We start from the raw sequence: 27,390 nt of genomic DNA, 5'->3' as shown, positions 1-27,390 counted from the left end.
TGAGTGCTAAGGAATAAAGGACTGGTCACAGACTGACCTTCTCTCAAGCATGGGCCTCGTGTGCATTTATACTGTGTAGTAAGGACGTATCACACCCCTTCAATTGCAGTTCAGGACTGGAACATCGGGTCCTTCATTGAAACATCTGTAAACTCTTGTGGAAGCAAGTCATCCTCATCGAGGGACCGCCTATGGTGATCATGATGAGTAAAAATAACAGGCACAAAATGTACCTGAGGAAATTTACTTTTAAAGTTAAATTTTCTGTTAAATGTACCCTTTTGTAATAAAACAAAATGGAGTCTCAGTTCTTCCAGAAGCCCCTGCAGCAGACAGCCTGTTTCTGCATAAACACATTAACCTTGACTGATAAGCCAACTAATTTAGAAAAGCAGAAGCCATCTGTGTGAGCGAGGGAACCTTGAATTTACTCTCCCTGCTAAATAACTGTCGCTGTGCTAAACCTTAGAAGTATTAGATAAAGGCTGGATAGATAAGTAGGAAATTAAAACAATTTAGGGGGGTAGTGCTGGATAGGCTAATGGGACTGAAGGTAGACAAGTCCCCTGGTCCTGATGAAATGCATCCCAGGATATTAAAAGAGATGGCGGAAGTTATAATCTACCAAAATTCTCTGGACTCTGGGGAGGTGCCAGCGGATTGGAAAGCAGCTAATGTAACGCCTCTGTTTAAAAAAAGGTGGCAGACAAAAGGCAGGTAACTATAGGCCGGTTAGTTTAACATCTGTAGTGGGGAAAATGCTTGAAGCTATCATTAAGGAAGAAATAGCGGGACATCTAGATAGGAATAGTGCAATCAAGCAGACGCAACATGGATTCATGAAGGGGAAATCATGTTTAACTAATTTACTGGAATTCTTTGAGGATATAACGAGCATGGTGGATAGAGGTGTACCGATGGATGTGGTGTATTTAGATTTCCAAAAGGCATTCGATAAGATGCCACACAAAAGGTTACTGCAGAAGATAAAGGTACGCGGAGTCAGAGGAAATGTATTAGCATGGATAGAGAATTGGCTGGCGAACAGAAAGCAGAGAGTCGGGATAAATGGGTCCTTTTCGGGTTGGAAATCGGTGGTTAGTGGTGTGCTACAGGGATTGGTGCTGGGACCACAACTGTTTACAATATACATAGATGACCTAGAAGAGGGGACAGAGTGTAGTGCAACAAAATTTGCAGATGACACTAAGATTAGTGGGAAAGCGGGTTGTGTGGAGGACACAGAGAGGCTGCAAAGAGATTTAGATAGGTTATGCGAATGGGCTAAGGTTTGGCAGATGGAATACAATGTCGGAAAGTGTGAGGTCATCCACCTTGGGGAAAAAAAACAGTAAAAGGGAATATTATTTGAATGGGGAGAAATTACAACATGCTGTGGTGCAGAGGGACCTGGGGGTCCTTGTGCATTAATCCCAAAAAGGTTAGTTTGCAGGTGCAGCAGGTAATCAGGAAGGTGAATGGAATGTTGGCCTTCATTGCGAGAGGGATGGCGTACAAAAGCAGGGAGGTCTTGCTGCAACTGTATAGGGTATTGGTAAGGCTGCACCTGGAGTACTGCGTGCAGTTTTGGTCACCTTACTTAAGGATATACTAGCTTTGGAGGGGGTACAGAGACGATTCACTAGGCTGATTCCGGAGATGAGGGGGTTACCTTATGATGATAGATTGAGTAGACTGGGTCTTTACGCGTTGGAGTTCAGAAGGATGAGGGGTGATCTTATAGAAACATTTAAAATCATGAAAGGGATAGACAAGATAGAGGCAGAGAGGTTGTTTCCACTGGTCGGGGAGACTAGAACTAGGGGGCACAGCCTCAAAATACGGAGGAGCCAATTTAAAACCGAGTTGAGAAAGAATTTCTTCTCCCAGAGGGTTGTGAATCTGTGGAATTCTCTGCCCAGGGAAGCAGTTGAGGCTAGCTCATTGAATGTTTTCAAGTCAAAGATAGATAGATTTTTAATCAATAAGGGAATTAAGGGTTATGGGGAGCGGGCGGGTAAGTGGAGCTGAGTCCACGGCCAGTTCAGCCATGATCTTGTTGAATGGCGGAGCAGGCTCGAGGGGCTAGATGGCCGACTCCTGTTCCTAATTCTTATGTTCTTATGTAAAGGCAGAACTGATACACGTGATGGAACCATAATTTCTATGTTTGTTGTTCTGTATAAAGATAATGTAATTTCGTACAACTGTAGAAGTCTTCACGGAGCTTTTGACTGAGCAGGACTTTTCCTTGCAGCAAGTAAATCGATTAAAGGGACATCTACCGAGCTGTTTATGTCAGAGTTGCATTTTTTCTAGTTAAATTGAGTCGCGATTTCGACATACCCAACATGGGGGAGTGTGGTTCAAAGGTTCAAAGGCATTTCGTAAACTCATTTTTCATTCAATTTCATTTTCTTTTCAAGCGCTGGCCAGGTGGTGTGTGTTTATTCCAGAGGAGGCTGTGGTTTGTGGTTTGAGTTGTAAAAGCCAGTGGGCTCACCGACAGATCCGGCAAAAAGTGGCACCATGTTTCGGCATCGGCCTCGGTCAGTGCCGAAAGCTTCCGGATTTCCCATTGTCCACCTTCCTTTTCCAAAGGCACCGACTCTCGCCGGGCGGAGATTCGCATGTGCGCAGCACCGTAGATATATCTCGGGCTCCTGCAGGGACAGGGGGAGATGGGGCAAACTGCTTCGAGGAGCTCGGCGACATGGCATGAAGGCGAGGTCGAGAGCTGGGAGAATAGACGCAATGAGGCAGCGGACAAAGGGGGGGTTACAGGATACGGGGGGGGGGGGCGGGAGAGAGGGATTACAGGATACGGGGGGGGGGGGGGCGGGAGAGAGGGATTACAGGATACGGGGGGGGTGGGGGGCGGGAGAGAGGGATTACAAGATACGGGGGGTGGCGGGAGAGAGGGATTACAGGATTCCGGGGGGGGGGGGGGGGGCGGGAGAGAGGGATTACAGGATACGGGGGGGGGGGGGCGGGAGAGAGGGATTACATGATACGGGGGGGGGGGCGGGAGAGAGGGATTACAGGATACGGGGGGGGGGGCGGGAGAGAGGGATTACAGGATACGGGGGGGGGGAGAGGGATTACAGGATACGGGGGGGGGCGGGAGAGAGGGATTACAGGATACGGGGGGGGGCGGGAGAGAGGGATTACAGGATACGGGGGCGGGAGAGAGGGATTACAGGATACGGTGGGGGGGGGGGGGGCGGGAGAGAGGGATTACAGGATACGGGGGGGGGGGGGGGGGGGGAGAGGTATTACAGGATACGGGGGCGGGAGAGAGGGATTACAGGATACGGTGGGGGGGGGGGCGGGAGAGAGGGATTACAGGATACGGGGGGGGGGGGGCGGGAGAGAGGGATTACAGGATACGGGGGGGGGGGGGGGGGCGGGAGAGAGGGATTACAGGATACGGGGGGGGGGGAGGCGGGAGAGAGGGATTACAGAATACGGGGGGCGGGAGAGAGGGATTACAGGATACGGTGGGGGGGGGGGGGAAGAGAGGGATTACAGGATACGGGGGGGGGGGGGGGGGAGAGGGATTACAGGATACGGGGGGGGGGGGGGGCGGGAGAGAGGGATTACAGGATACGGGGGGGGGGGGGAGGGGAGAGAGGGATTACAGGATACGGGGGGGGGGGGGGAGAGAGGGATTACAGGATACGGGGGCCGGGAGAGAGGGATTACAGGATACGGGGGGGAGGGGGCGGGAGAGAGGGATTACAGGATACGGGGGGGGAGGAGAGGGATTACAGGATACGGGGGGGGGGGGGCGGGAGAGAGGGATTACAGGATACGGGTGGGGGGGGCGGGTGAGAGAGGGATTACAGGATACGGGGGGGGGGGGCGAGGGGGATTCCAGGGGGGGGGGCGAGAGGCGGATTACAGGATGCAGGGGAGGGGGAAGCAAGAGAGATTCCGGAATGCAGGGTGCGAGCGAGGAGGATTACAGCATATGGGGAGGGGGGGGGGGGCGGGGGGAGAGGATTACAGCATGTTGGAGGGGAGGGGCGAGGGGGATTACAGCATGTGGAGAGGGGGGGGCGCAAGGGGGATTCCAGGATGCAGGGGGAGGGCAAGGGGGATTCCGGTATGCAGAGGGGGCGGGGGCAAAGGGTGATTCCGGAATGCAGCGGGGGCAAAGGGGGATTCCGGGATGCAGCGGGGGCAGGGGCAAAGGGGGATTCCGGGATGCAGAGGGGGCGGGGGCAAAGGGGGATTCCGGATGCGGGGGGGGGGGGGGGGCAAGGGGGATTCCGAGATGCGGGGGGTGGCGATGGGAATTTAGTGGGAGCAAGGAGGGGATTCCGGGATGCAGGGGGGCCAAAAGGGGCATTCCGGGATGCGGGGGGGAGCAGATGGAGGAGGGCGGGGGGGGATTCCGGGACCCGGGGGGACTGTGGGATTCTGAGTTGCAATGGGGGGTGGGGGGCGGAGATTCCGGGATGCGGGGGGGGCCCGAGGGGGATTCCAGGACGGAGGGGTGGGACGCAAGGGTGTCGGGGCTGGTACAAGGGAGAGATGCCGGGTTGGATGTGGTTGCAGAGGTTTGTGGGGCATTGAAATGAAAGCAGGGTTTTATATCAGGGCCCTGATTGGCTGCAGGAGCCACCATGGGTCCAAATGTACCCAGGATCAATGTCCATCAGACGTGGCAGATGAGCAGCTTTGCAGAATGAGGAGAGGTTAGGTCACGGAGGGTGCAATGCCAGTCACAGTCTTAATACCTCACCACCTAAATCTGGAGACAGAAAACACGCCTTTCAAATATGTGATTTTACTCAATCAGCAGAAATAACAGAGAAAAATTCACACTTCACAGCAAGTCAAGGATAACGATTGGCAAAAGGATTGAACTTCAAACAGGGAGAGTATTATATTCCCACACACAGGGGCCGGGAGTATTATATTCCCACACACGGGCCGGGAGTATTATATTCCCACACACAGGGGCCGGGAGTATTATATTCCCATACACAGAGGCCGGGAGTATTATATTCCCACACACAGGGGCCGGGAGTATTATATTCCCACACACAGGGGCCGGGATAATTATATTCCCACACACAGGGGCCGGGAGTATTATATTCCCAGACACAGGGGTCGGGAGTATTATATTCCCACACACTGACCGGGAGTATTATATTCCCACACACAGGGGCCGGAAGTATTATATTCCCATACACAGAGGCTGGGAGTATTAGATTCCCACACACAGGGGTCGGGAGTATTATATTCCCACACACAGACCGGGAGTATTATATTCCCACACACACGGGCCGGCAGTATTATAATCCCACACACAGGGGTCGGGTGTATTATATTCCCACACACAGACCGGGAGTATTATATTCCCACACACAGGGGCCGGGAGTATTATACTCCCATATACAGAGGCTGGGAGTATTAGATTCCCACACACCGGGGCCGGAAGTATTATATTCCCACACACAGGGGCCGGAAGTATTATATTCCCACACACAGGGGCCGGAAGTATTATATTCCCATACATAGAGGCTGGGAGTATTAGATTCCCACACACAGGGGTCGGGAGTATTATATTCCCACACACAGGGGTCGGGAGTATTATATTCCCACACACACACCGGGAGTATTATATTCCCACACACAGGGGCCGGGAGTATTATATTCCCACACACAGGGGCCGGGAGTATTATATTCCCACACACACGGGCCGGGAGTATTATAATCCCACACACAGGGGTCGGGAGTATTGTATTCCCACACACAGGGGCCGGGAGTATTATATTCCCACACACAGGGGTCGGGAGTATTATATTCCCACACAGACCGGGAGTATTATATTCCCAGACACAGGGGCCGGGAGTATTATATTCCCACACACAGGGGCCGGGAGTATTACATTCCCACACACAGGGGCCGGGAGTATTATATTCCCACACACACAGCGAGTATTATATTCCCACACACAGGGTCCGGGAGTATTATATTCCCACACACAGGGTCCGGGAGTATTATATTCCCACACACACGGGCCGGGAGTATTATATTCCCACACAGACCGGGAGCATTATATTCCCACACACACGGGCCGGGAGTATTATATTCCCACACAGACCGCGAGTATTATATTCCCACACACAGGGTCCGGGAGTATTATATTCCCACACACAGGGTCCGGGAGTATTATATTCCCACACACACGGGTCGGGAGTATTATATTCCCACACAGACCGGGAGTATTATATTCCCACACACACGGGCCGGGAGTAATATATTCCCACACACAGGGACCGGGAGTATTATATTCCCACACACAGGGGCCGGGAGTATTATATTCCCACAAACAGGGGCCGGGAGTATTATATTCCCACAAACAGGGGCCGGGAGTATTATATTCCTACACACAGGGGCCGGGAGTATTATATTCCCAGACACAGGGGCCGGGAGTATTATATTCCCACACACAGGGGTCGGGAGTATTATATTCCCACACAGACCGGGAGTATTATATTCCCACACACAGGGGCCGGGAGTATTATATTCCCACACACAGGGGCCGGGAGTATTATATTCCCACACACAGACCGGGAGTATTATATTCCCACACACAGACCGGGAGTATTATATTCCCACATATAGGGTCCGGGAGTATTATATTCCCACACACAGGGGCCGGGAGTATTCTCACACAGGGGACGGGAGTATTATATTCCCACACGCATGGGCCTGGAGCATTATATTCCCACACACACAGGGTCCGGGAGTATTATATTCCCACACACAGGGTCCGGGAGTTTTATATTCCCACACACACGGGCCGGGAGTATTATATTCCCACACAGACCGGGAGTATTATATTCCCACACACACGGGCCGTGAGTAATATATTCCCACACACAGGGGCCGGGAGTATTATATTCCCACACACAGGGGCCGGGAGTATTATATTCCCACAAACAGGGGCCGGGAGTATTATATTCCCACACACAGGGGCCAGGAGTATTATATTCCCATACACAAAGGCCGGGAGTATTATATTCCCACACACAGGGTCCGGGAGTATTATATTCCCACACACAGGGGCTGGGAGTATTATATTCCCACACACCGAGGCCGGGAGTATTATATTCCCACACATCGGGGCCGGGAGTATTATATTCCCACACACAGGGGCCGGGAGTATTATATTCCCACACACAGGGGCTGGGAGTATTATATTCCCACACACAGGGGCCGGGAGTATTATATTCCCACACATCGGGGCCGGGAGTATTATATTCCCACACACAGGGGCCGGGAGTATTATATTCCCACACACAGACCGGGAGTATTATATTCCCACACACAGGGGCCGGGAGTATTATATTCCCACACACCGGGTCCGGGAGTATTATATTCCCACACACAGTAGCCGGGAGTATTATATTCCCACACACAGACCGGGAGTATTATATTCCCACATATAGGGTCCGGGAGTATTATATTCCCACACACACGGGCCGGGAGTATTATATTCCCACACACACGGGCCGGGAGTATTATATTCCCACACAGACCGGGAGTATTATATTCCCACACACAGGGGCCTGGAGTATTCTCAAACAGGGGCCGGGAGTATTATATTCCCACACACAGGGGCCGGGAGTATTATATTCCCACACACAGGGGCCGGGAGTATTATATTCCCAAACACAGACCGGGAGTATTATATTCCCACACACAGGGGCCGGGAGTATTATATTCCCACACACAGACCGGGAGTATTATATTCCCACACACAGGGGCCGGGAGTATTATATTCCCACACACAGACCGGGAGTATTATATTCCCACACACAGGTTCCGGGAGTATTATATTCCCACACACAGGGGCCGGGAGTATTCTCACACAGGGGCCGGGAGTATTATATTCCCACACACAGGGGCCGGGAGTATTATATTCCCACACACAGGGGCCGGGTGCATTATATTCCCACACACAGGGGCCGGGAGTATTATATTCCCACACACAGATGCCGGGGGTATTATATTCCCACACACACGGGCCGGGAGTATTATATTCCCACACACCGGGGCCGGGAGTATTATATTCCCACACACAGACGTCGGGAGTATTAATTCCCACACACCGGGGCCGGGAGTATTATATTCCCACACACCGGGTCCGGGAGTATTATATTCCCACACACACGGGCCGGGTGTATTATATTCCCATACACAGAGGCCGGGAGTATTATATTCCCACACACACGGGCCGGGTGTATTATATTCCCACACACAGGGGCCGGGAGTATTATATTCCCACACACAGGGGCCGGGAGTATTATATTCCCATACACAAAGGCCGGGAGTATTATATTCCCACACACAGGGTCCGGGAGTATTATATTCCCACACACAGGGGCCGGGAGTATTCTCAAACAGGGGCCGGGAGTATTATATTCCGACACACCAGGGCCGGGAGTATTATATTCCCACACACCGGGACCGGGAGTATTATATTCCCACACGCAGACGCCAGGAGTATTATATTCCCACACACAGGGGCCGGGAGTATTATATTCCCACACACAGGGTCCGGGAGTATTATATTCCCACACACAGGGGCCGGGAGTATTATATTCCCACTATTCCCACACACAGAGGCCGGGAGTATTATATTCCCACACACAGGGGCCGGGAGTATTATATTTCCACACACAGGGGCCGGGATAATTATATTCCCACACACACGGGCCGGGAGTATTATATTCCCACACATAGGGGTCGGGAGTATTATATTCCCACACACAGACCGGGAGTATTATATTCCCACACACCGGGGCCGGAAGTATTATATTCCCACACACAGGGGCCGGAAGTATTATATTCCCACACACAGGGGCCGGAAGTATTATATTCCCATACACAGAGGCTGGGAGTATTAGATTCCCACACACAAAGGCCGGGAGTATTATATTCCCACACACAGGGGCCGGGAGTATTATATTCCCATACACAAAGGCCGGGAGTATTATATTCCCACACACAGGGGCCGGGAGTATTCTCACACAGGGGCCGGGAGTATTATATTCCCACACACCGGGGCCGGGAGTATTATATTCCCACGCACCGGGGCCGGGAGTATTATATTCCCACACACCGGGGCCGGGAGTATTATATTCCCACACACAGGGGCCGGGAGTATTATATTCCCACACACCGGGGCCGGGAGTATTATATTCCCACACACCGGAGCCGGGAGTATTATATTCCCACACACCGGGTCCGGGAGTATTATATTCCCACACACAGGGTCCGGGAGTATTATATTCCCACACACAGACCGGGAGTATTATATTCCCACATATAGGGTCCGGGAGTATTATATTCCCACACACAGGGGCCGGGAGTATTCTCACACAGGGGCCGGGAGTATTATATTCCCACACACAGGGGCCGGGAGTATTATATTCCCACACACACGGGCCGGGAGTATTATATTCCCACACACAGGGGCCGGGAGTATTATATTCCCACACACAGGGGCCGGGAGTATTATATTCCCACACACAGGGGCCGGGAGTATTATATTCCCACACACAGGGGCCGGGAGTATTCTCACACACGGGCCGGGAGTATTATATTCCCACACACAGGGGCCGGGAGTATTATATTCCCACACACCGGGACCGGGAGTATTATATTCCCACACACAGGGGCCGGGAGTATTATATTCCCACACACCGGGACCGGGAGTATTATATTCCCACACACCGGGACCGGGAGTATTATATTCCCACACACAGGGGCCGGGAGTATTCTGACACACGGGCCGGGAGTATTATATTCCCACACACAGGGGCCGGGAGTATTATATTCCCACACACCGGGACCGGGAGTATTATATTCCCACACACAGGGGCCGGGAGTATTATATTCCCACACACCGGGGCCGGGAGTATTATATTCCCACACACAGACCGGGAGTATTATATTCCCACACACAGGGACCGGGAGTATTATATTCCCACACACAGGGGCCGGGAGTATTATATTCCCACACACAGACCGGGAGTATTATATTCCCACACACAGACCGGGAGTATTATATTCCCACACACAGGGGCCGGGAGTATTATATTCCCAGCCCAGGGACCCGGTATAACACCTGTTTTAACTGCAAACTTGAACTTTAAAAATTGTTTGCCAGCGACACTCGACCCACGAGAAGAGCTGAGTGCTGCTGTACCCTGGGCTAACCTTCTGAATGTCAATGACACTGGGGCAATAAAGAGCCAGCTGAGAGCTCTGTAGCATCTCTGCCATCGCCATTCGAGGCCGGGACGGTGGCAAAGGGGAGGGATTCACCGTACAATGTCCCAGGCACGAGGGCCACCTCCGGTCCGGGAGAGTGAACACCCTTTAACCTGGCCGCCGACATTCAGCAAGTGCCGAGGGACTGACGGACGGACCCCCTCGGCTGCTTCCAGGTCAAGTGTTGGGACCAGCAATTCACCGGTGAGCTCCGTCAGCAGACAGTAACCACCGTGAATTGCGTAAAGCAAAGCTGCTGGGCCGGCCTTTGCCCTGCCATTGAAGGTCACAGTTTCCCAATAACAGGAGAGGATGGGGCAGAGCGGGCTCTGGTGCTGCAACGCTGTCTCTCTGCTCCAGCACCAGGGGTGGACTGGCAATGGTCGGGAACAAGGGGTGCCAGCACTCCACCTGCCCAACTCCTGGGACAGACACTCCGAAGAGAATTTTTTTTTTTCCATTTTAGAAAGTGACATACCCAACCCATCCCAGGTCCAACACATGGGCGGTGCAGATCACAGCGCTGCCTAGTGTGCGACTGAGCCGGCAACGTTCGATGTGATGGCAGCTGAGGCACACACTGCGCCTCGAGTGTCTCTGGAAATCAGACCACAGAGAATGCTGGAAATACTCAGTGAGTCGGGCAGCGACTGCGGAGAGAGAGAGAGAGAGACAGAGTTAACGTTTCAGGGCCGGCGACCTTCGGTCAGAGGTCGCCTGACCTGCCGAGCATCTCCTGCGTTCTCTGCGTCGACTGCGGGTATCCTGCGCCCGCTGTCGGCCCCGGTGACTCTGGGCGAGGGAAGGGGAGACCAGCCAGGAGGGATCCGATCGCAGAGGGCGGCAGTGGAGCCAAGCCCGAGCCTGCCTTCAGCAACAAACACACACACACACACTCGTCATGCCATCGGGGGTTAAATTACCGATAATACCGGCTGCTCCGTGAGGTCGAGCCGGTTGCACAGGGCGGGGGGGGGGGGGGGGGGAGGGATTCAGTGAGCTTGGCGGTATCAATGACTACCCATGGAGGGGAGTCAGACCTGCAGAGTGCGAGGTGACAAAACGGGGCTGAGAGCAAGCGTGCAGCAACTTAGCCTCTCCCCATCCCACAACGCCCCCTCACCCCAGCCCATCTGCTGTCCCAGGCTGAAGGCCATTCGCAGGGCAGCTGGCACATCTGCACCTCCCCCCCCGCCCCCCACCCCACCCCACCACCCTCTGCACGTGCAGGCTGGATATTCGACTGTGGGAGGAATCGCGGGCAGCACCATGTCTTCCCCCCCCCCTCCGTCACAGACACTGGACAGTCTGCAGCCACAGAAAACCTGGCTGCCTGTATTTCCGCCACCTGGGAGCGTGAGGCCCAGGACGGAGAGGATCTAAGTGACGCCCAGGCAGAGGATGGAACCCTCCGATCGATCGGGCACGGTTCACAGTATCACCCGCCGTGCCACCCCGCCCCAGACACAGTCACAGACTGAAATAAATAGGAACAAACTCGGTAAAACAGCTCAATGAATAGATCAACGAATGGCGGCCAAGTTGCCGCAGTCCCCTGTCCCGGCCCACTGCTCACTCCTCAGCACCATAGTGGGCCTCCCAGAAACAGCCATTCTGCCACACCGGCTCCCTCGGGAACCCAAAGGTTGCATGGTTCTCCTCAGCTTCCGTCTGGAAATATGCGGGATATGGAGCGTTCCACGATGGGGGGCGCTGCTCCGTGACCCCAACATTCCACCTGGGCTTGAAAAACTGGAAGACAATATCGCAAGGTAATGATTACACACCACGTTTTGCACAACAGTATCAGCAACAAAGATCCACACCGACCATCACAAGTGGTCAGTTCAACCGAATGATTAAAAAATATCAAAGAACCACAGAATTACACGCTCTCTCAGTACTGCCCTTTCCACAGTGCGGTGCTCCCTCAGTACTGCCCCTCCGACAGTGCGGCGCTCCCTCAGTACCGCCCCTCCAACAGCACAATATGGCGCTCTCTCAGTACTGCCTCTCCGACAGTGCGGCGCTCCCTCAGTACTGCCCCTCCGACAGTGCAGCGCTCCCTCAGTACTGCCCTTTCCACAGTGCAGTGCTCCCTCAGTACTGCCCCTCTGACAGTGCGGCGCTCCCTCAGCACTGCCCCTCCGACAGTGCGGCGCTCCCTCAGCACTGCCCCTCCGACAGTGCGGCGCTCCCTCAGTACTGCCCCTCCGACAGTGCGGCGCTCCCTCAGTATTGCCCCTCTGACAGTGCGGCACTCCCTCAGTACTGCCTCTCCGACAGTGCGGCACTCCCTCAGTACTGCCCCTCCGAAAGTGCGGCACTCCCTCAGTACTGTCCCTCCAATAGTGCGGCGCTCCCTCAGTACTGCCCCTCAGACAGTGCGTCACTTCCTCCGCACTGCCCCTCCGACAGTGCGGCACTCCCTCAGTACTGCCCCTCCGACAGTGCGGCACTCCCTCAGCACTGCCCCTCCGACAGTGCGGTGTTCCCTCAGTACTGCCCCTCCGACAGTGCGGCGCTCCCTCAGTACTGCCCCTCCGACAGTGCAGCGCTCCCTCAGTACCGCACTGGGAGTGTGGAATTATGGGCTTGAACCCACGTCTCCTCTGGGGAGGGGTGCAGACCTGCTGACCGTTTAGTGTTGTGACTGTGAACGGAATGGCGTCCCAAGAAGAACAGACTTTACCAGCTCGGTGTCTTCCAGGTCAGTGTTGTTGGTGAAGTCGGCAATGCTGATGGTGTCCGCAGGTTGCTGGGCGGGATCGATCATCACCGGCTCCTCAACATCCGGTGTCAGGCATGGCGATGTATTGGCGCCCCATTTCAGAGACTTCTGTCTAAGGATACAACAGGGCGCGTGTCAGTCAGTGTGAATCGGGGCCTTGATCTGTATTCCAAGGTCATCTCTGAGTTCCCTTGATTTCCCTGACCCCACAGGCTGACTGTCTGTCAGGCCCATCGAGAGAGGAGACTTTCAACCCATCTTTCAGTAAAGCGGCCAGAAATCCCCAGGGATAAAGAAATGGATTCGCTCCATTCCCGTACCTCAGGGACACAAACTGTTGCTCAGACTCATCAGTCTCCTTCCCTCCACCCAACCCAGAGTTCTGCTTTTCTATCCATGTTCGTGAAGTTCAGGAAAATCAGCATGAGGGGAGCACTGGGGGCAGGGAGAGGGGCAAAACTGGGGTCAGGGAGAGGGGCAACACTGAGGGGGGCAGGGAGAGGGGCAAAACTAGGGTCAGGGAAAGGGGCAACACTGGGGGGGGCAGGGAGAGGGGGGCAGCACCGGGGGGGGCAGGGAGAGGGAGGCAACACTGGGGGGGCAGGGAGAGGGGGGCAGCACTGGGGGGGGGCAGGGAGAGGGAGGCAACACTGGGGGGGCAGGGAGAGGGGGGCAGCACTGGGGGGGGGCAGGGAGAGGGGGACAGCACTGGGGGGGCAGGGAGAGGGGGACAGCACTGGGGGGGCAGGGAGAGGGGGACAGCACTGGGGGGCAGGGAGAGGGGGGCAGCACTGGGGGGGGGGGGGCAGGGAGAGGGGGGCAACACTGGGGGGGGCAGGGAGAGGGGGGCAACACTGGGGGGGGCAGGGAGAGGGGGGCAACACTGGGGGGGGCAGGGAGAGGGGGGCAGCACTGGGGGGGGGCAGGGAGAGGGGGGCAGCACTGAGGGGGGCAGGGAGAGGGGGGCAACACTGGAAGGGGCAGGGAGAGGGGCAAAACTGGGGTCAGGGAGAGGGGCAACACTGGGGGGGGCAGGGAGAGGGGGGCAGCACTGGGGGGGGCAGGGAGAGGGAGGCAACACTGGGGGGGGCAGGGAGAGGGGGGCAGCACTGGGGGGGGGCAGGGAGAGGGGGACAGCACTGGGGGGGCAGGGAGAGGGGGACAGCACTGGGGGGGCAGGGAGAGGGGGACAGCACTGGGGGGGCAGGGAGAGGGGGGCAGCATTGGGGGGGGCAGGGAGAGGGGGGCAACACTGGGGGGGGCAGGGAGAGGGGGGCAACACTGGGGGGGGCAGGGAGAGGGGGGCAACACTGGGGGGGCAGGGAGAGGGGGGCAGCACTGAGGGGGGCAGGGAGAGGGGGGCAGCACTGAGGGGGGCAGCACTGAGGGGGGGCAACACTGAGGGGGGGCAGGGAGAGGGGGGCAACACTGGGGGGGGGCAGGGAGAGGGGGCAGCACTGGGGGGGCAGGGAGAGGGGGGCAGGGAGAGGGGGCAGCACTGGGGGGGCAGGGAGAGGGGGGCAACACTGGGGGGGGCAGGAAAAGGGGGGCAGCACTGAGGGGGGCAGCACTGAGGGGGGGAGAGGGGGGCAACACTGGGGGGGCAGGGAGAGGGGGGCAGGGAGAGGGGAAAAACTGGGGTCAGGGAGAGGGGCAACACTGGGGGGGGGCAGGGAGAGGGGGCAGCACTGGGGAGGGGCAGGGAGAGGGTGGCAGCACTGAGGGGGGCAGCACTGAGGGGGTTAGGGAGAGGGGGCAGCACTGGGGGGGGGGCAGGGAGAGGGGGGCAACACAGGGGGTGGCAGGGAGAGGGGGGCAACACTGAGGGGGGCAGGGAGAGGGGGGCAACACTGGGGGGGCCAGGGAGAGGGGGGCAGGGAGAGGGAGAGGAGGCTGCACTATGAACGAAGGCGGCTGCGGTTTCATACTGATCGATGTTGGTCTGTCTCCTCTTCAGCTCCTCCAGGTGATAGATAACGGCCAGGACGCGCCCCTCACCAGCGGCCTTCCGCTTGCCTTTCCTTTTGCCGTACAGTTCTCTCGGTGAAGGAAGTCTCTCCAGCTCCATGGCAGGAGAGGATCGTCTGATGTCCTGTTTAGCATCTGGTCTTTGGGCTGCCTGACTACTGAGCTGCGGCAGAGAGAGAGTGGGAGAGACATCCATTACATAAATAGACACCACCCGGTGTGGGACTGAGCCCCGGGGAGGGGGGCCTGGTGTGGGACTGAGCCCCGGGGAGGGGGGCCCGGTGTGGGACTGAGCCCCGGGGAGCGGGGCCCGGTGTGGGACTGAGCCCCGGGGAGCGGGGCCCGGTGTGGGACTGAGCCCCGGGGAGCGGGGCCCGGTGTGGGACTGAGCCCCGGGGAGCGGGGCCCGGTGGGGGACTGAGCCCCGGGGAGCGGGGCCCGGTGGGGGACTGAGCCCCGGGGAGCGGGGCCCGGTGGGGGACTGAGCCCCGGGGAGCGGGGCCCGGTGGGGGACTGAGCCCCGGGGAGCGGGGCCCGGTGGGGGACTGAGCCCCGGGGAGCGGGGCCCGGTGGGGGACTGAGCCCCGGGGAGCGGGGCCCGGTGGGGGACTGAGCCCCGGGGAGCGGGGCCCGGTGGGGGACTGAGCCCCGGGGAGCGGGGCCCGGTGGGGGACTGAGCCCCGGGGAGCGGGGCCCGGTGGGGGACTGAGCCCCGGGGAGCGGGGCCCGGTGGGGGACTGAGCCCCGGGGAGCGGGGCCCGGTGGGGGACTGAGCCCCGGGGAGCGGGGCCCGGTGGGGGACTGAGCCCCGGGGAGCGGGGCCCGGTGGGGGACTGAGCCCCGGGGAGCGGGGCCCGGTGGGGGACTGAGCCCCGGGGAGCGGGGCCCGGTGGGGGACTGAGCCCCGGGGAGCGGGGCCCGGTGGGGGACTGAGCCCCGGGGAGCGGGGCCCGGTGGGGGACTGAGCCCCGGGGAGCGGGGCCCGGTGGGGGACTGAGCCCCGGGGAGCGGGGCCCGGTGGGGGACTGAGCCCCGGGGAGCGGGGCCCGGTGGGGGACTGAGCCCAGAGAACACTCACCAGCCCCTGCCCCCCCTATACCAGTGAGGGACTGTGTGTGATCAGCCTCTTTACAAGTCCAGTTCATTTCTAACCAGTCCCATCACTGACCCCTGGTGGATATCACAGTGCACATTCTTGAAGACGTTCCTTGAAACCTGTCTCTTCGACCAAGCTTTTGGCTGCCTGCCCTAATATCTCCTTATGCGGCTCGGTGTCAAATTGTGTTTGATAATCGCTCCCTGTGAAGCGCTTCGGGACGTTTTACTATGTTAAAGGCGATATATAAAAGCAAGTTGTTATGTGCAGCTTGCCCCAGTGCAGCGGGCCCCAGTGCAGAGGGCTCCAGTGCAGTTTGTTGAAGTGCAGGTGGCCTCAGTGCAGCTTGCCCCAGTGCAGCTTGATGAAGTGCAGGCGGCCCCAGTGCAGCTTGTCCCAGCGCAGCAAGCCGCAGTGCAGCTTGAAGTGCAGATGGTCCCAGTGCAGCTAGCCCTCAGCAGCGGGCCCCAGTGCAGCATGCTGAAGTGCAGATGGCCCCAGTGCAGCGCCCCCTCACCCCAGTGCAGTGGGTCCCCCCCCCCCTCCGCCCCAGGGTGAAGTTTGCAATGTTGAAGGAGAGTTCTCTACGGCTCTTGGACTGCAGAGTGCGCTCTCCCTCTCACTCGCCCCACACACAGCTGCTTAAACCCCACCTGCTGCATCGGAGCTCTAGACTATTGCAGAGAACACCAGACCGAGCCCAGCACCGTGCTACGTACCAATCTCGGGGGGGCCTCTTCATACACTTCCATCCAATGGGGGCTGTGAAACACAATTACAGAGGGAGGGGTTACGCTGCATGACCAACAATCTGTGGGGGAATTACTTGCAATTGACAGATCTCTGTGTCCGCTGGGTTAACAGGCACCAGCTACCCTCTGCTGCCTCAGCGAACAGGCCCCTCTTCACAGTAATCATAGAATTTACAGCCACAGCCAGTGGCATCCAGCTATTCAACAGTGTGCACCGTCACAGCCAAGCCATGGCCTGGTGCAGCGACTCTGGCTGCCTGCGCTCGTCCCTAACCCAGGGGCACGGGGTCGAAGCAACTGTAGCACCTCTGCCCCAGGGGTGAGTAGACCCGTGTGGTGGAGGGGGGGTGGGGGGAAGAGGAGGGGGTGAGCCATCTACCCGGCCCACACCACAGGCTGCAGATTCCCACCGAAGCCCTGCTCCGTCATGTACTTGCTGCTCCTGATCCATTCTACCTCCGCCACCCCGCCAATGGTGAGGGGGACTGGCTGAGCCTCCTCCTCCCATTTGCAGAGCTACCTTCCCAACCCCAGAGATCAAACCCCCCACACCCAGAGATCACCCCCACATCTCACTCAGCCCAGAGCTCACCCCCACACCCCACCCACTCCCACAGCTCACCCCCACATCCCACCCAGCCCAGAGCTCACCCACACGCCCCACCCACCCCCAGAGCTCACCCCCACATCCCACCCACCCCCATAGCTCACCCCTACATCCCACCCAGCCCAGAGATCACCCACACGCCCCACCCACCCCCAGAGCTCACCCCCACATCCCACCCACCCCCACAGCTCACCCCCACCCACCCCCACATCCCACCCCCCGCCCCCGCCAGAGCTCCCCCTCTGCCCCCTGTAATGTATGCAGCTCACATCTTTGTAGAGCTCTTGCCCAAATTTTAATTTGATTTTAATGTCTAAAACTTAACTTGTTTATTGTGTCGGTTTTAGTGCCCCCCTCCCCCACTTTTAGCCAGGGGACACTTGTATAATTTGTGTTTTAGTGCCCTCAACAACAAAAAAATAACAAGGGAGCACTTGAAAAGGTTTTGGGCTGTGCCCCTCCCCCCTTTAATCAGGGGGCACTTGATTACTGATATACAACAAAATAGTTGTCGAGCTGTTGCCTTGCACAACCTGGATTTTGCCATCCTCGTCTGCCGTCCGGACACGCCATGGCACACCGTCCTGCCGTCCAGAGGAGGCGGGAGTCCCCAATGGGAGTGCTCTCCAGCAAATTTGTCAAACGCGATTTCCCCTTTCATAAAACCATGCTGACCCTGCTTGATCAAATTATGCTTTTCCAAAGGTCCCGCTATTGCTTCCTGAATAATGGACATCAACATTTTCCCAACGACAGATGCTAGGCTAACTGGTCTCTAGTTTCCTGCTTTCTGTCTGCCGCCTTTTTTAAATAGGGGCGTTACCTTTGTGTAGTGTGATGGTTAAATTTTTGTTCCTAAACCAACTAAGCAAAGAACACATGCAGCAAATATGTTACAGCCAAACCGGGTAAGGATGGCAGATTTCCTCCCCCAGAGCTCTGTCATGTATCCAGACATGTTTACTGCTTGTACTATTACATATGATGTGCCACCAGAGGGCACTACTTTGGGAAACTTGTACACCAGCTGTATGGTCACAAAGGTGTGCCAGCAGAGGGCACTGCAGTGGGAGACTTGTAGGTTACCTGTACAGGTGTGCCAGGCCCAGTCTAAAAGGCAGGCCACCAGGTGATCCTCACTCTGGAGTTATCAATAAAGGACTAAGGTCACTCCAGTTCAAGTGCAATACTTGGCCTCGTGGAGTCATTATCAGAGCATCTAAAGACATAACAATTGGCGACGAGATTGCGGACTTTCACGCAAAAATGGCTAACCTTGGTACGTTGCAGCAGTTCGCCGGTGGGGGTGATTGGGACGCCTTTGTGGAGAGGCTCGATCATTTCTTCACAGCAAACGACCTGGCAGGCGATAATCCGGCCACACTGGCTGATAAGCGCAGAGCTATCCTGCTAACCAGTTGTGGGCCCTCCGTCTATGGCCTCATCAGGGATTTGCTGGCACCAGCGAAGACAACGACCAAGACGTACGAGGAGCTTGTAACGCTGATCCAAGAATAACCCAAAGAGAGCATCCTCACAGCCAGACACCGGTTTTACACCCACCGACGGCCCGAAGGCCAGCAAATCGCGAAATGTGCTGCAGACCTCAGCAGGCTGGTGGCACCATGTGATTTCGGCGACCATCTCACCGAAGCGCTGCGGGATATCTTTGTCATCGGAATCGGCCACAAGGGCCTTCTTCACAGGCTACTGTCTGCGGATACCACAGTCACACTGCAGAAGGCCATCACCATGAGCCAGGCAATCATGACCTCGACCTGCAGCTCTAGGCGGATTACTCATCCTCAGGACTCAAACCCGGCAAGTACTGTACACAGAATGGCGCCTTTTAGAGGCTGGACTGTCGAACGTGAATCTCCTCAGGGGAGAGAGAACAGGCCCCCGAATCCCTTAACTCAGAGTCCGCCGAAGGGGGCTAATCGAGTAGCACCTTGCTGGCGTTGCGGAGGGAATCACAGGGCTCACCAGTGCCGTTTTAAAGACTATGTGTGTAAAGGCTGCAGCACAAAGGGCCACCTCCAGCGAATGTGCGAGAGAAATATGGCTCACCGTGTTGATGAAGAGTCTGCAGATGGCCATGAATCCAGCGCGGATTATGAAGCGATAGGCAGAGAGGCAGCTCAGCCCCACGATGAGGTGTATAGCATGTTTACCTGCACCACCGAGTTTTCCCCGTTGAGGATGGAAGTCGAGATAGATGGCGTACCAGTTTTCATGGAAGTGGACGCGGGGGCGAGCCAGTCAGTAATGAATCAAGAAGCCTTTGAGAGGCTATGGGACAATCAAGTTGAACGACCCAAGTTGGTCCCGGTTCAGGCAAAGCTGCGCACCTACACCAGTCGTTGGTAGTGCGGATGTAAAGGTACTCCATGATGGCGCGGTACATAAGTTACCCCTGTGGATTGTTGCAGGTGATGGATCAATGCTACTCGGAAGAAGATGGATGGAGAAGATCCATTGGAGCTGGGAAGATTTCATCCCGCCAGCGATTGACGTCCCCCGCGCTCAGAGGCAAAGCAAGCCCCGACCGGAGGTTGGATCCGGCACCAGAGAGCAGACCAGCACAGCATCCCGAGGCACAGACCGCTCAGCAGGACTGCGTGGAGATGATCCAGCTGGGACGACCCGAGCGCACTATCCGGGCTCCAGTGGCAGGACTCCGGAGGAAGAAAATCGGATCCAAAGGCGACTTTCCCAGCCTCGGTGGCAGAACCCGGGGAGAAGAGGATCACCGCAGTCGACATCGTGGATGGAGGAAAGATGGCGCCCGAACCACGAGGTGAGGCGCTGAAGAAAAAGATGGCGGCGGTCAGACCACGAGGTGCAGCGCTGATGGAGCAACACGTGGTACCCAGCGAAGAAGATGGTTGAGGTAAAGATAGCAAGGCTCTCTTAAAGGAGGCCTGCAACCCACCACACTTAAAGGGACAGTTCCACACTCTCAATCAATGTAATAGCAACTGTGAGTTAAATGTAAAGCTTGTAATTGATGATCAGAGTTTTAATCGTGTAACAAGCAAAGAAAAGACGTGCGATTGCGATCGGAGCTACCGCTTATCCACAATGAGTAATGAAACGTTGTGCGATGTAGGATTTCAACTGCATTCAGTTAATGTAGCAGGCAAACACCTATCGGGAGCACACAGGTCCAGCGAGCTACCCAATGCTGTAGCCTGCGTCCCTGGGACCAGACTGATGCACCAGTGTGTCCACAAGCAGCAAAAATAGACAAGCTGCAGAGCAAACAATCTCAGGAGGGCAACGGCACCGGTATCGATACCCTGCCCCCTGATCGGCTCCACCTCTCGGGCACCCGATGGCACCAACCGCCACGAGCCTGAAAGAGCAAAACCGCGCTCAGGCGCAGCCCCCAGACCCTATCGCCACCAAGGCTACACCCGGGAACGAAGGGTCACCCGCAACAGTCCTCCAAAAATGGGACTGGGACCAGCCAGGATCTCAAACCAAATAACGCCCAGGCCAGCGAGTCAGCAGTTCCCTGCCCACTGCCAGACGACTGCTCCTCAGGGAAGCAGCAGCGACCCGGGGCACAGGGAAAGGACACGGAGGTCACAGGCATCTGTGAACCTGCCCGACGCTAGGAGCAACAGCAAAGGTTCCGAGAGCAGGCACCTTGAGCCAACCGGGTTCCCACTGCCAGCACTGGGCACCACACCACCACCAGACTACCTGGGCACCATCCAGCAGTTCTGGAACGAGCTTGTCCTCACACACCGGTGCTGACACCAGTACTGATTCCAAGTATGTATCAAGTATGTACCTCACCAGTCAAATGTACTTGCCTCACAACTGTACCACAAATGTAATGATGTAAATGCTATTTTTTTTTCTGGACTTGAATGTATATGAATGAAATGAACCACCGGCATAATCTATTATGTGGGGGGCGGGGGACCCTACTGGCAACGAAACACCACCTATTCACCCAAGATGGAAACGACCCTCCAAGGGTCAATCAGTTAGAGCTAAGCCCAGAGCACAGTCAATGCATGAAGGCGATTTGCACTAAGGACTTGGGGGAGAGTGATGTCATGTATCCAAACATGTGTACTGCTTGTACCATTACATATGATGTGCCACGTGAGGTCACGACTATGGGAAACTTGTACACCCGCTGTATGATCACTAAGGTGTGCCACCAGAGGGCACTGCAGTGGGAGACTTGTAGGTTACCTGTACAGGTGTGCCTGGCCTGGTATAAAAGGCAGGCCACCAGGTGTGATCCTCACTCTGGAGTTATATTAAATGGACTAAGGTCACTCCAGTTCAAGTACAATACATTGCCTCGTGGAGTCATTATCAGAACATCTAAAGACACAACAAGCTCTTTCCCCCCCGCCCCCCCCCCCATCAGCCTTTCCCGGACTCCTGTCCTGCAGCGAAATCCTCACCCTCCCACTCCTCGGCGTTTTAAAAAATATATTCCTTCCTGGGATTTGGGCCGGCATTTATTGCCCATCCCTAATTGCCCTTGAGAAGGTGGTGGTGAGCCGCCTTCGTGAACCGCTGCAGTCCGTGTGGTGAAGGTGCTGACTTTGTCGTAGCGGGTTTTGTACAACCGAGTGTCTCGCTGGGCCATTTCCGAGGGGGGCAGTTAAAGAGTCAACCACATTGCTGTGGAGTCACATATCGGCCAGACCGGGTAAGGACGGCAGATTTCCTTCCCTGAAGGACATTGGTGAACCAGATGGGTGTCATGTATGTACATTCTGTTTGTAGCCACCAGATGGCGTCATTGTTGGAGGCCACTGAGCAGCACGCACATGGTGCTGCTCTGGTATAAAAGGCCAGCCATTTTGAGAGTCAGGCACTTTGGGCCGAAGTAAAGCAGAGCCAAGGTTGTACCTTGCTTAGTTAAACAGTACTCAGTTTGAACCTTTATTGCATACATAACAATGGGTTTTTATGTCAATCCGGTCAGCCATTACCCTCCAGAACGGAGGGGGGTGGGGGGTGGGGGGGAGTGGAGGGATACAGATCAGTGTGCAGAGGGGAGGGAGCCTGTCATATGTTCCTTTAACGGCCCACCGCCCACGCTCTCCTTGCCCCACCAGAGACAGCCTGCCAAAGAGCCAGTATGGAGCCTCTCGCGGAGCCAGGCGTGGGACTGTACTTACACTGCCAGCTGCACTGGACGCTCGAGATCCGCCACACAGGCCCAGTCCCTGACTGCAGCCGAACACTGCGCTCCGCTCTCGTCTTCGGCCTTGCATCTGCTCACCGTCTTCGAACGCCTGCAATGGGTCAACAAATAAACACAAACACAGAGAGAGCATGCGAGAGAGAGAGAGAGAGAGGCCAGACAAGAAGTGGGTCAGTGCTGACTGGGCCATCACACTGTCTGTAATCTTCACGCACTCTTTAAACCCACTTCCGATTCTCCCTCTTCCTCCTTTCACATTCCCCGGTGATGCTAATTGTATTCATTGTCAACCGGTTTTATAATTTACGCTGATCCAATGCCTCCGTTTACCCACCAAGCATGCCCGCCCTCTGAACGCTTCCCCACTCTGCCAACCACTTGCTGCCTCAGGAACAACTTGCATTCCTGCAGCGCCTTTCACATCCTCAGGACAGCCCAAGGCGCCTCACAGCCGAGGAAGTGAAGCCCCTGTTGTAATGTGGGCACAGCAGAGTCCCAGGAACAGCAAGGCAGCAGGGAGTGAATGCAGCCTCGATGGGTCGTGAACACATGGAATGCCGAGCGCCAGCTCACGCCTGGCTTCTATCGAAGAGGACGACACTCACTGTTTCCCCCTCCTCGCTCCGAGGCGGGGGTCAATGCTGGGGGTTACTGTCTGACAGGCATCAGGGACAGTACATCCCCCAGTGGTCACTGGGCAGTGATCAGGAGCAGGAACCCTGGCTGATTTCCCCTCTCTCTCTAACCCAGGGGTCACTGGGCAGTGATCAGGAGCAGGAACCCTGGCTGATTTCCCCTCTCTCTGACCCAGGGGTCACTGGGCAGTGATCAGAAGCAAGAACCCTGGCTGATTTCTCCTCTCTCTCTAACCCAGGGGTCACTGGGCAGTGATCAGAAGCAAGAACCCTGGCTGATTTCCCCTCTCTCTAACCCAGGGGTCACTGGGCAGTGATCAGGAGCAGGAACCCTGGCTGATTTCCCCTCTCTCTAACCCACATGAACCGCACTGCCTTTCCCGCTGTCACAGAGCTGGAACCTGACACCGCCCGATCTCCGTGACCTGTTGGCTGGACGGTACATTTACCCACTGAGGCATCTGCAGGGCCAAAATATCCTCTCCAGAAAATACACAGGAAATATCGTACGTTACGAATGGTATAAAATTCTCCTCATTCTCATCTACAGGGCTGTCTTGGAGACTCCATGGTGTTCTGAAATGCTGACTCATCGCAGCTGTATACAAGCAGAAGAAAGAAAATTAACTTACCAGAAATTAAGAGTGAGCAAACCACAAAAGGAGAGAGCGAGAGAGCATGGGAGAGAGCGAGAGCGGAGATTGTGAGAGAGTGAGACAGAGAAAGACAGAGAAAGAGAGAGACAGAGAAAGAGAGACAGAGAAAGTGAGACAGAGAGAGCGACACATAGAGCGAGCGACACACAGAGACAGAGAGAGAGACACACAGAGTGAGTGAGTGAGAGGGAGAGAGACACAGAGAGAGTGAGTGAGAGAGAGAGAGAGACACACACATAGAGAGTGAGTGAGAGAGAGACAGAGAGAGTGAGTGAGTGAGTGAGAGAGAGACACAGAGAGAGTGAGTGAGAGAGAGACACAGAGAGAGTGAGTGAGAGTGAGAGAGAGGGAGACACAGAGAGAGTGAGTGAGAGAGAGACACACACAGAGAGAGCATGAGAGAGAGACACACAGAGAGCGCCAGAGACAGACAGACAGAGAGAGAGAGAGACAGACAGACAGACAGAGCGTGAGGAACTGCAACAAATAAATCAAGAGACAGAGGGAGAGTGAAAGACTGAGGAAGACAGAGACAATGTGAGAGACAGAGAGAGACTGAGAGATAACAGAACGAGAGAGAAAAATTGAGAGAGGCAGAATGAGCGAAACACAGCCAGAGAGAGTCAAAGATAGACACAGAAAGGAATTGAGAGGGACAGAGAGAGTCAGACTAAAGAACAGGCAAAGAGCAAGAGACAAGTGAGTGAAAGTGAGATAGAGCAAGAGTAGTGAGAGAAAGACAGCGAGAGACAGACATAGTACATTAAGACAGAGAGAGTGAGGCAAAGGAAGAGTGACACGGTGCCAACAAGATTGTGTGAAAGCAGAGAGCGAGTGATAGACAAAGATATGGGAGAAAGTCAGAAACGAGAAAACAGGAGGCACAGCAATGAGAGAACGCGAAGGACAGAGGGGGAAGAGCAAGAGACAAACCTCAGCCAAAGGGATCTGGGGGATTTCACCAGGTGCTAGTCGAGGCAGACCCCGAACCCAGACCTCCACTAGCCAAGCCCCACGGTCAGGTGCAGGCCCGAGACGTCGGTCAGCCAGATTGCACCAGACATTGACTTGCACCAGCTCGAGCCCAAGCCCTGAACCCTCTGCTCCAGGTCTCCATTAGCCAGCCAACAACCTCAAACCGACTAGATCTGGACCGTGATCACCCACCTGCCGACTCGGCCCAAACATGCCTGCCACCACCGACCTATCCTTGTTCAGTCACCAGGCCCTGGGCCCCCAGTGTCCGACCCCTGTCTCCTGACCTTGAGAGTCTTTCCATATCACCTTCAATGTTTGGACTCTCGTCCACCATCAGCTGGGCCCTGGTTTCTTTTCCCCTCTCAACAACAGCAACTTGCATTTATATAGCGCCTTTAACGTCCCAGAGCCGTTCACAGGGAGCGATTATCAAACAAAATTTGACGCCGAGCCCACATAGGGAGATATTGGGGACAGGTGACCAAAAGCTTGGTCAAAGAGGGAGATTTGAAGGAGTGTCTTGAAGGAGGAAAGTGATGCGGAGTGGCAGAGAGGTTTAGGGAGGGAGTTCCAGAGCTTGGGGCCCAGGCAACAGATGGTGGAGCGATTATAATCAGGGATGCTCAGGAGGGCAGAATTAGAGGAGCGCAGACATCACGGGGGGGTTGTGGGGCTGGAGGAGATTACAGAGATAGGGAGGGGTGAGGGCCATGGAGGGACTTGAAAACAAGGATGGGAATTTTGAAATCGAGGTGTTGCTTAACCGGGAGCCAATTTAGGTCAGCGAGCACAGGGGGTGATGGGTGAGTGGGACTCGGTGCGAGTTAGGACACGGGGCAGCGAGCACAGGGGGTGATGGGTGAGCGGGACTCGGTGTGAGTTAGGACACGGGGCAGCGAGCACAGGGGGTGATGGGTGAGTGGGACTCGGTGCGAGTTAGGACACGGGGCAGCGAGCACAGGGGGTGATGGGTGAGCGGGACTGGGTGCGAGTTAGGACACGGGGCAGCGAGCACAGGGGGTGATGGGTGAGCGGGACTGGGTGCGAGTTAGGACACGGGGTCAGCGAGCACAGAGGGTGATGGGTGAGCGGGACTCGGTGCGAGTTAGGACACGGGGCAGCGAGCACAGGGGGTGATGGGTGAGCGGGACTGGGTGCGAGTTAGGACACGGGGCAGCGAGTACAGGGGGTGATGGGTGAGCGGGACTGGGTGCGAGTTAGGACACGGGGCAGCGAGCACAGGGGGTGATGGGTGAGCGGGACTGGGTGCGAGTTAGGACACGGGGCAGCGAGCACAGGGGGTGATGGGTGAGCGGGACTGGGTGCGAGTTAGGACACGGGGCAGCGAGCACAGGGGGTGATGGGTGAGCGGGACTGGGTGCGAGTTAGGACACGGGGCAGTGAGCACAGCGGGTGATGGGTGAGCGGGACTCGGTGCGAGTTAGGACACGGGGTCAGCGAGCACAGGGGGTGATGGGTGAGCGGGACTCGGTGCGAGTTAGGACACGGGGTCAGCGAGCACAGGGGGTGATGGGTGAGCGGGACTCGGTGCGAGTTAGGACACGGGGTCAGTGAGCACAGGGGGTGATGGGTGAGCGGGACTCGGTGTGAGTTAGGACACGGGGTCAGCGAGCACAGGGGGTGATGGGTGAGTGGGACTCGGTGCGAGTTAGGACACGGGGTCAGCGAGCACAGGGGGTGATGGGTGAGCGGGACTCGGTGCGAGTTAGGACACGGGGCAGCGAGCACAGGGGGTGATGGGTGAGTGGGACTCGGTGCGAGTTAGGACACGGGGTCAGCGAGCACAGGGGGTGATGGGTGAGTGGGACTCGGTGCGAGTTAGGACACGGGGTCAGCGAGCACAGGGGGTGATGGGTGAGCGGGACTCGGTGCGAGTTAGGACATGGGGTCAGCGAGCACAGGGGGTGATGGGTGAGCGGGACTGGGCGTGAGTTAGGACACGGGGTCAGCGAGCACAGGGGGTGATGGGTGAGTGGGACTCGGTGCGAGTTAGGACACGGGGTCAGCGAGCACAGGGGGTGATGGGTGAGCGGGACTGGGCGTGAGTTAGGACACGGGGTCAGCGAGCACAGGGGGTGATGGGTGAGCGGGACTCGGTGTGAGTTAGGACATGGGGCAGCCGAGTTTTGGATCACCTCAAGTTTACGTGGGATAGAATGTGGGAGGCCAGCCAGGAGTGTGTTGGAATAGTCGAGTCTGGAGGTAACAAAGGTGCGGATGAGGGTTTCAGCAGTGGATGAGCTGAGGCAGGAGCGGAGACGGGCGATGTTACGGAGGGGGAAATATTGGTTAGGGTGCGACCCCTGACCCCATCGCCCGGTAACCAGGTTGGCTCCCAACAACAACAACAACTGAGGTGACTTGATTGAGTTGCTGCGATTGCCATGTGACCAGGAGGCTGCAGTTGGAGCTCTCCCTCTCTCTCTCTCTCTCTCTCTCTCCACCTCCGGACCGGCCTCCAG

At 56.5% G+C, this 27,390-nt stretch overlaps 2 protein-coding genes across 8 annotated transcripts in view; one reads left to right on the top strand and one right to left on the bottom strand.

The window, feature by feature from the left end:
- Positions 1–27,390, top strand: part of LOC139232695 (profilin-1-like) — a 762,729-nt gene that overhangs the window by 229,150 nt on the left and 506,189 nt on the right. The window lies entirely within an intron of this gene.
- The window catches only part of LOC139232688 (protein INCA1), a 43,841-nt gene continuing 21,230 nt past the window's right edge, over positions 4,780–27,390 (bottom strand). For 3 of the 6 annotated variants that reach the window (XM_070863157.1, XM_070863160.1, XM_070863158.1), the window contains exons 2-7: positions 23,784–23,871; positions 22,613–22,729; positions 16,814–16,856; positions 14,959–15,161; positions 12,992–13,142; positions 4,780–12,051 (exon numbers count right to left, since the gene is read on the bottom strand). In XM_070863157.1, the coding sequence (XP_070719258.1) occupies positions 11,872–12,051; positions 12,992–13,142; positions 14,959–15,161; positions 16,814–16,856; positions 22,613–22,729; positions 23,784–23,871 (782 nt within the window). In that variant the 3' untranslated portion in view covers positions 4,780–11,871. Of the gene's footprint in view, positions 12,052–12,991; positions 13,143–14,958; positions 15,162–16,813; positions 16,857–22,612; positions 22,730–23,783; positions 23,872–24,862; positions 25,846–27,063; positions 27,386–27,390 lie in introns of those variants that run through there. The other 3 variants (XM_070863163.1, XM_070863159.1, XM_070863161.1) reach the window with 3 other exon arrangements.

The sequence above is a fragment of the Pristiophorus japonicus genome, chromosome 20 (genome assembly GCF_044704955.1).
Source record: "Pristiophorus japonicus isolate sPriJap1 chromosome 20, sPriJap1.hap1, whole genome shotgun sequence".
Classification (NCBI taxonomy): domain Eukaryota; kingdom Metazoa; phylum Chordata; class Chondrichthyes; family Pristiophoridae; genus Pristiophorus; species Pristiophorus japonicus.
This window is presented reverse-complemented; position numbering and strand designations above follow the sequence as displayed.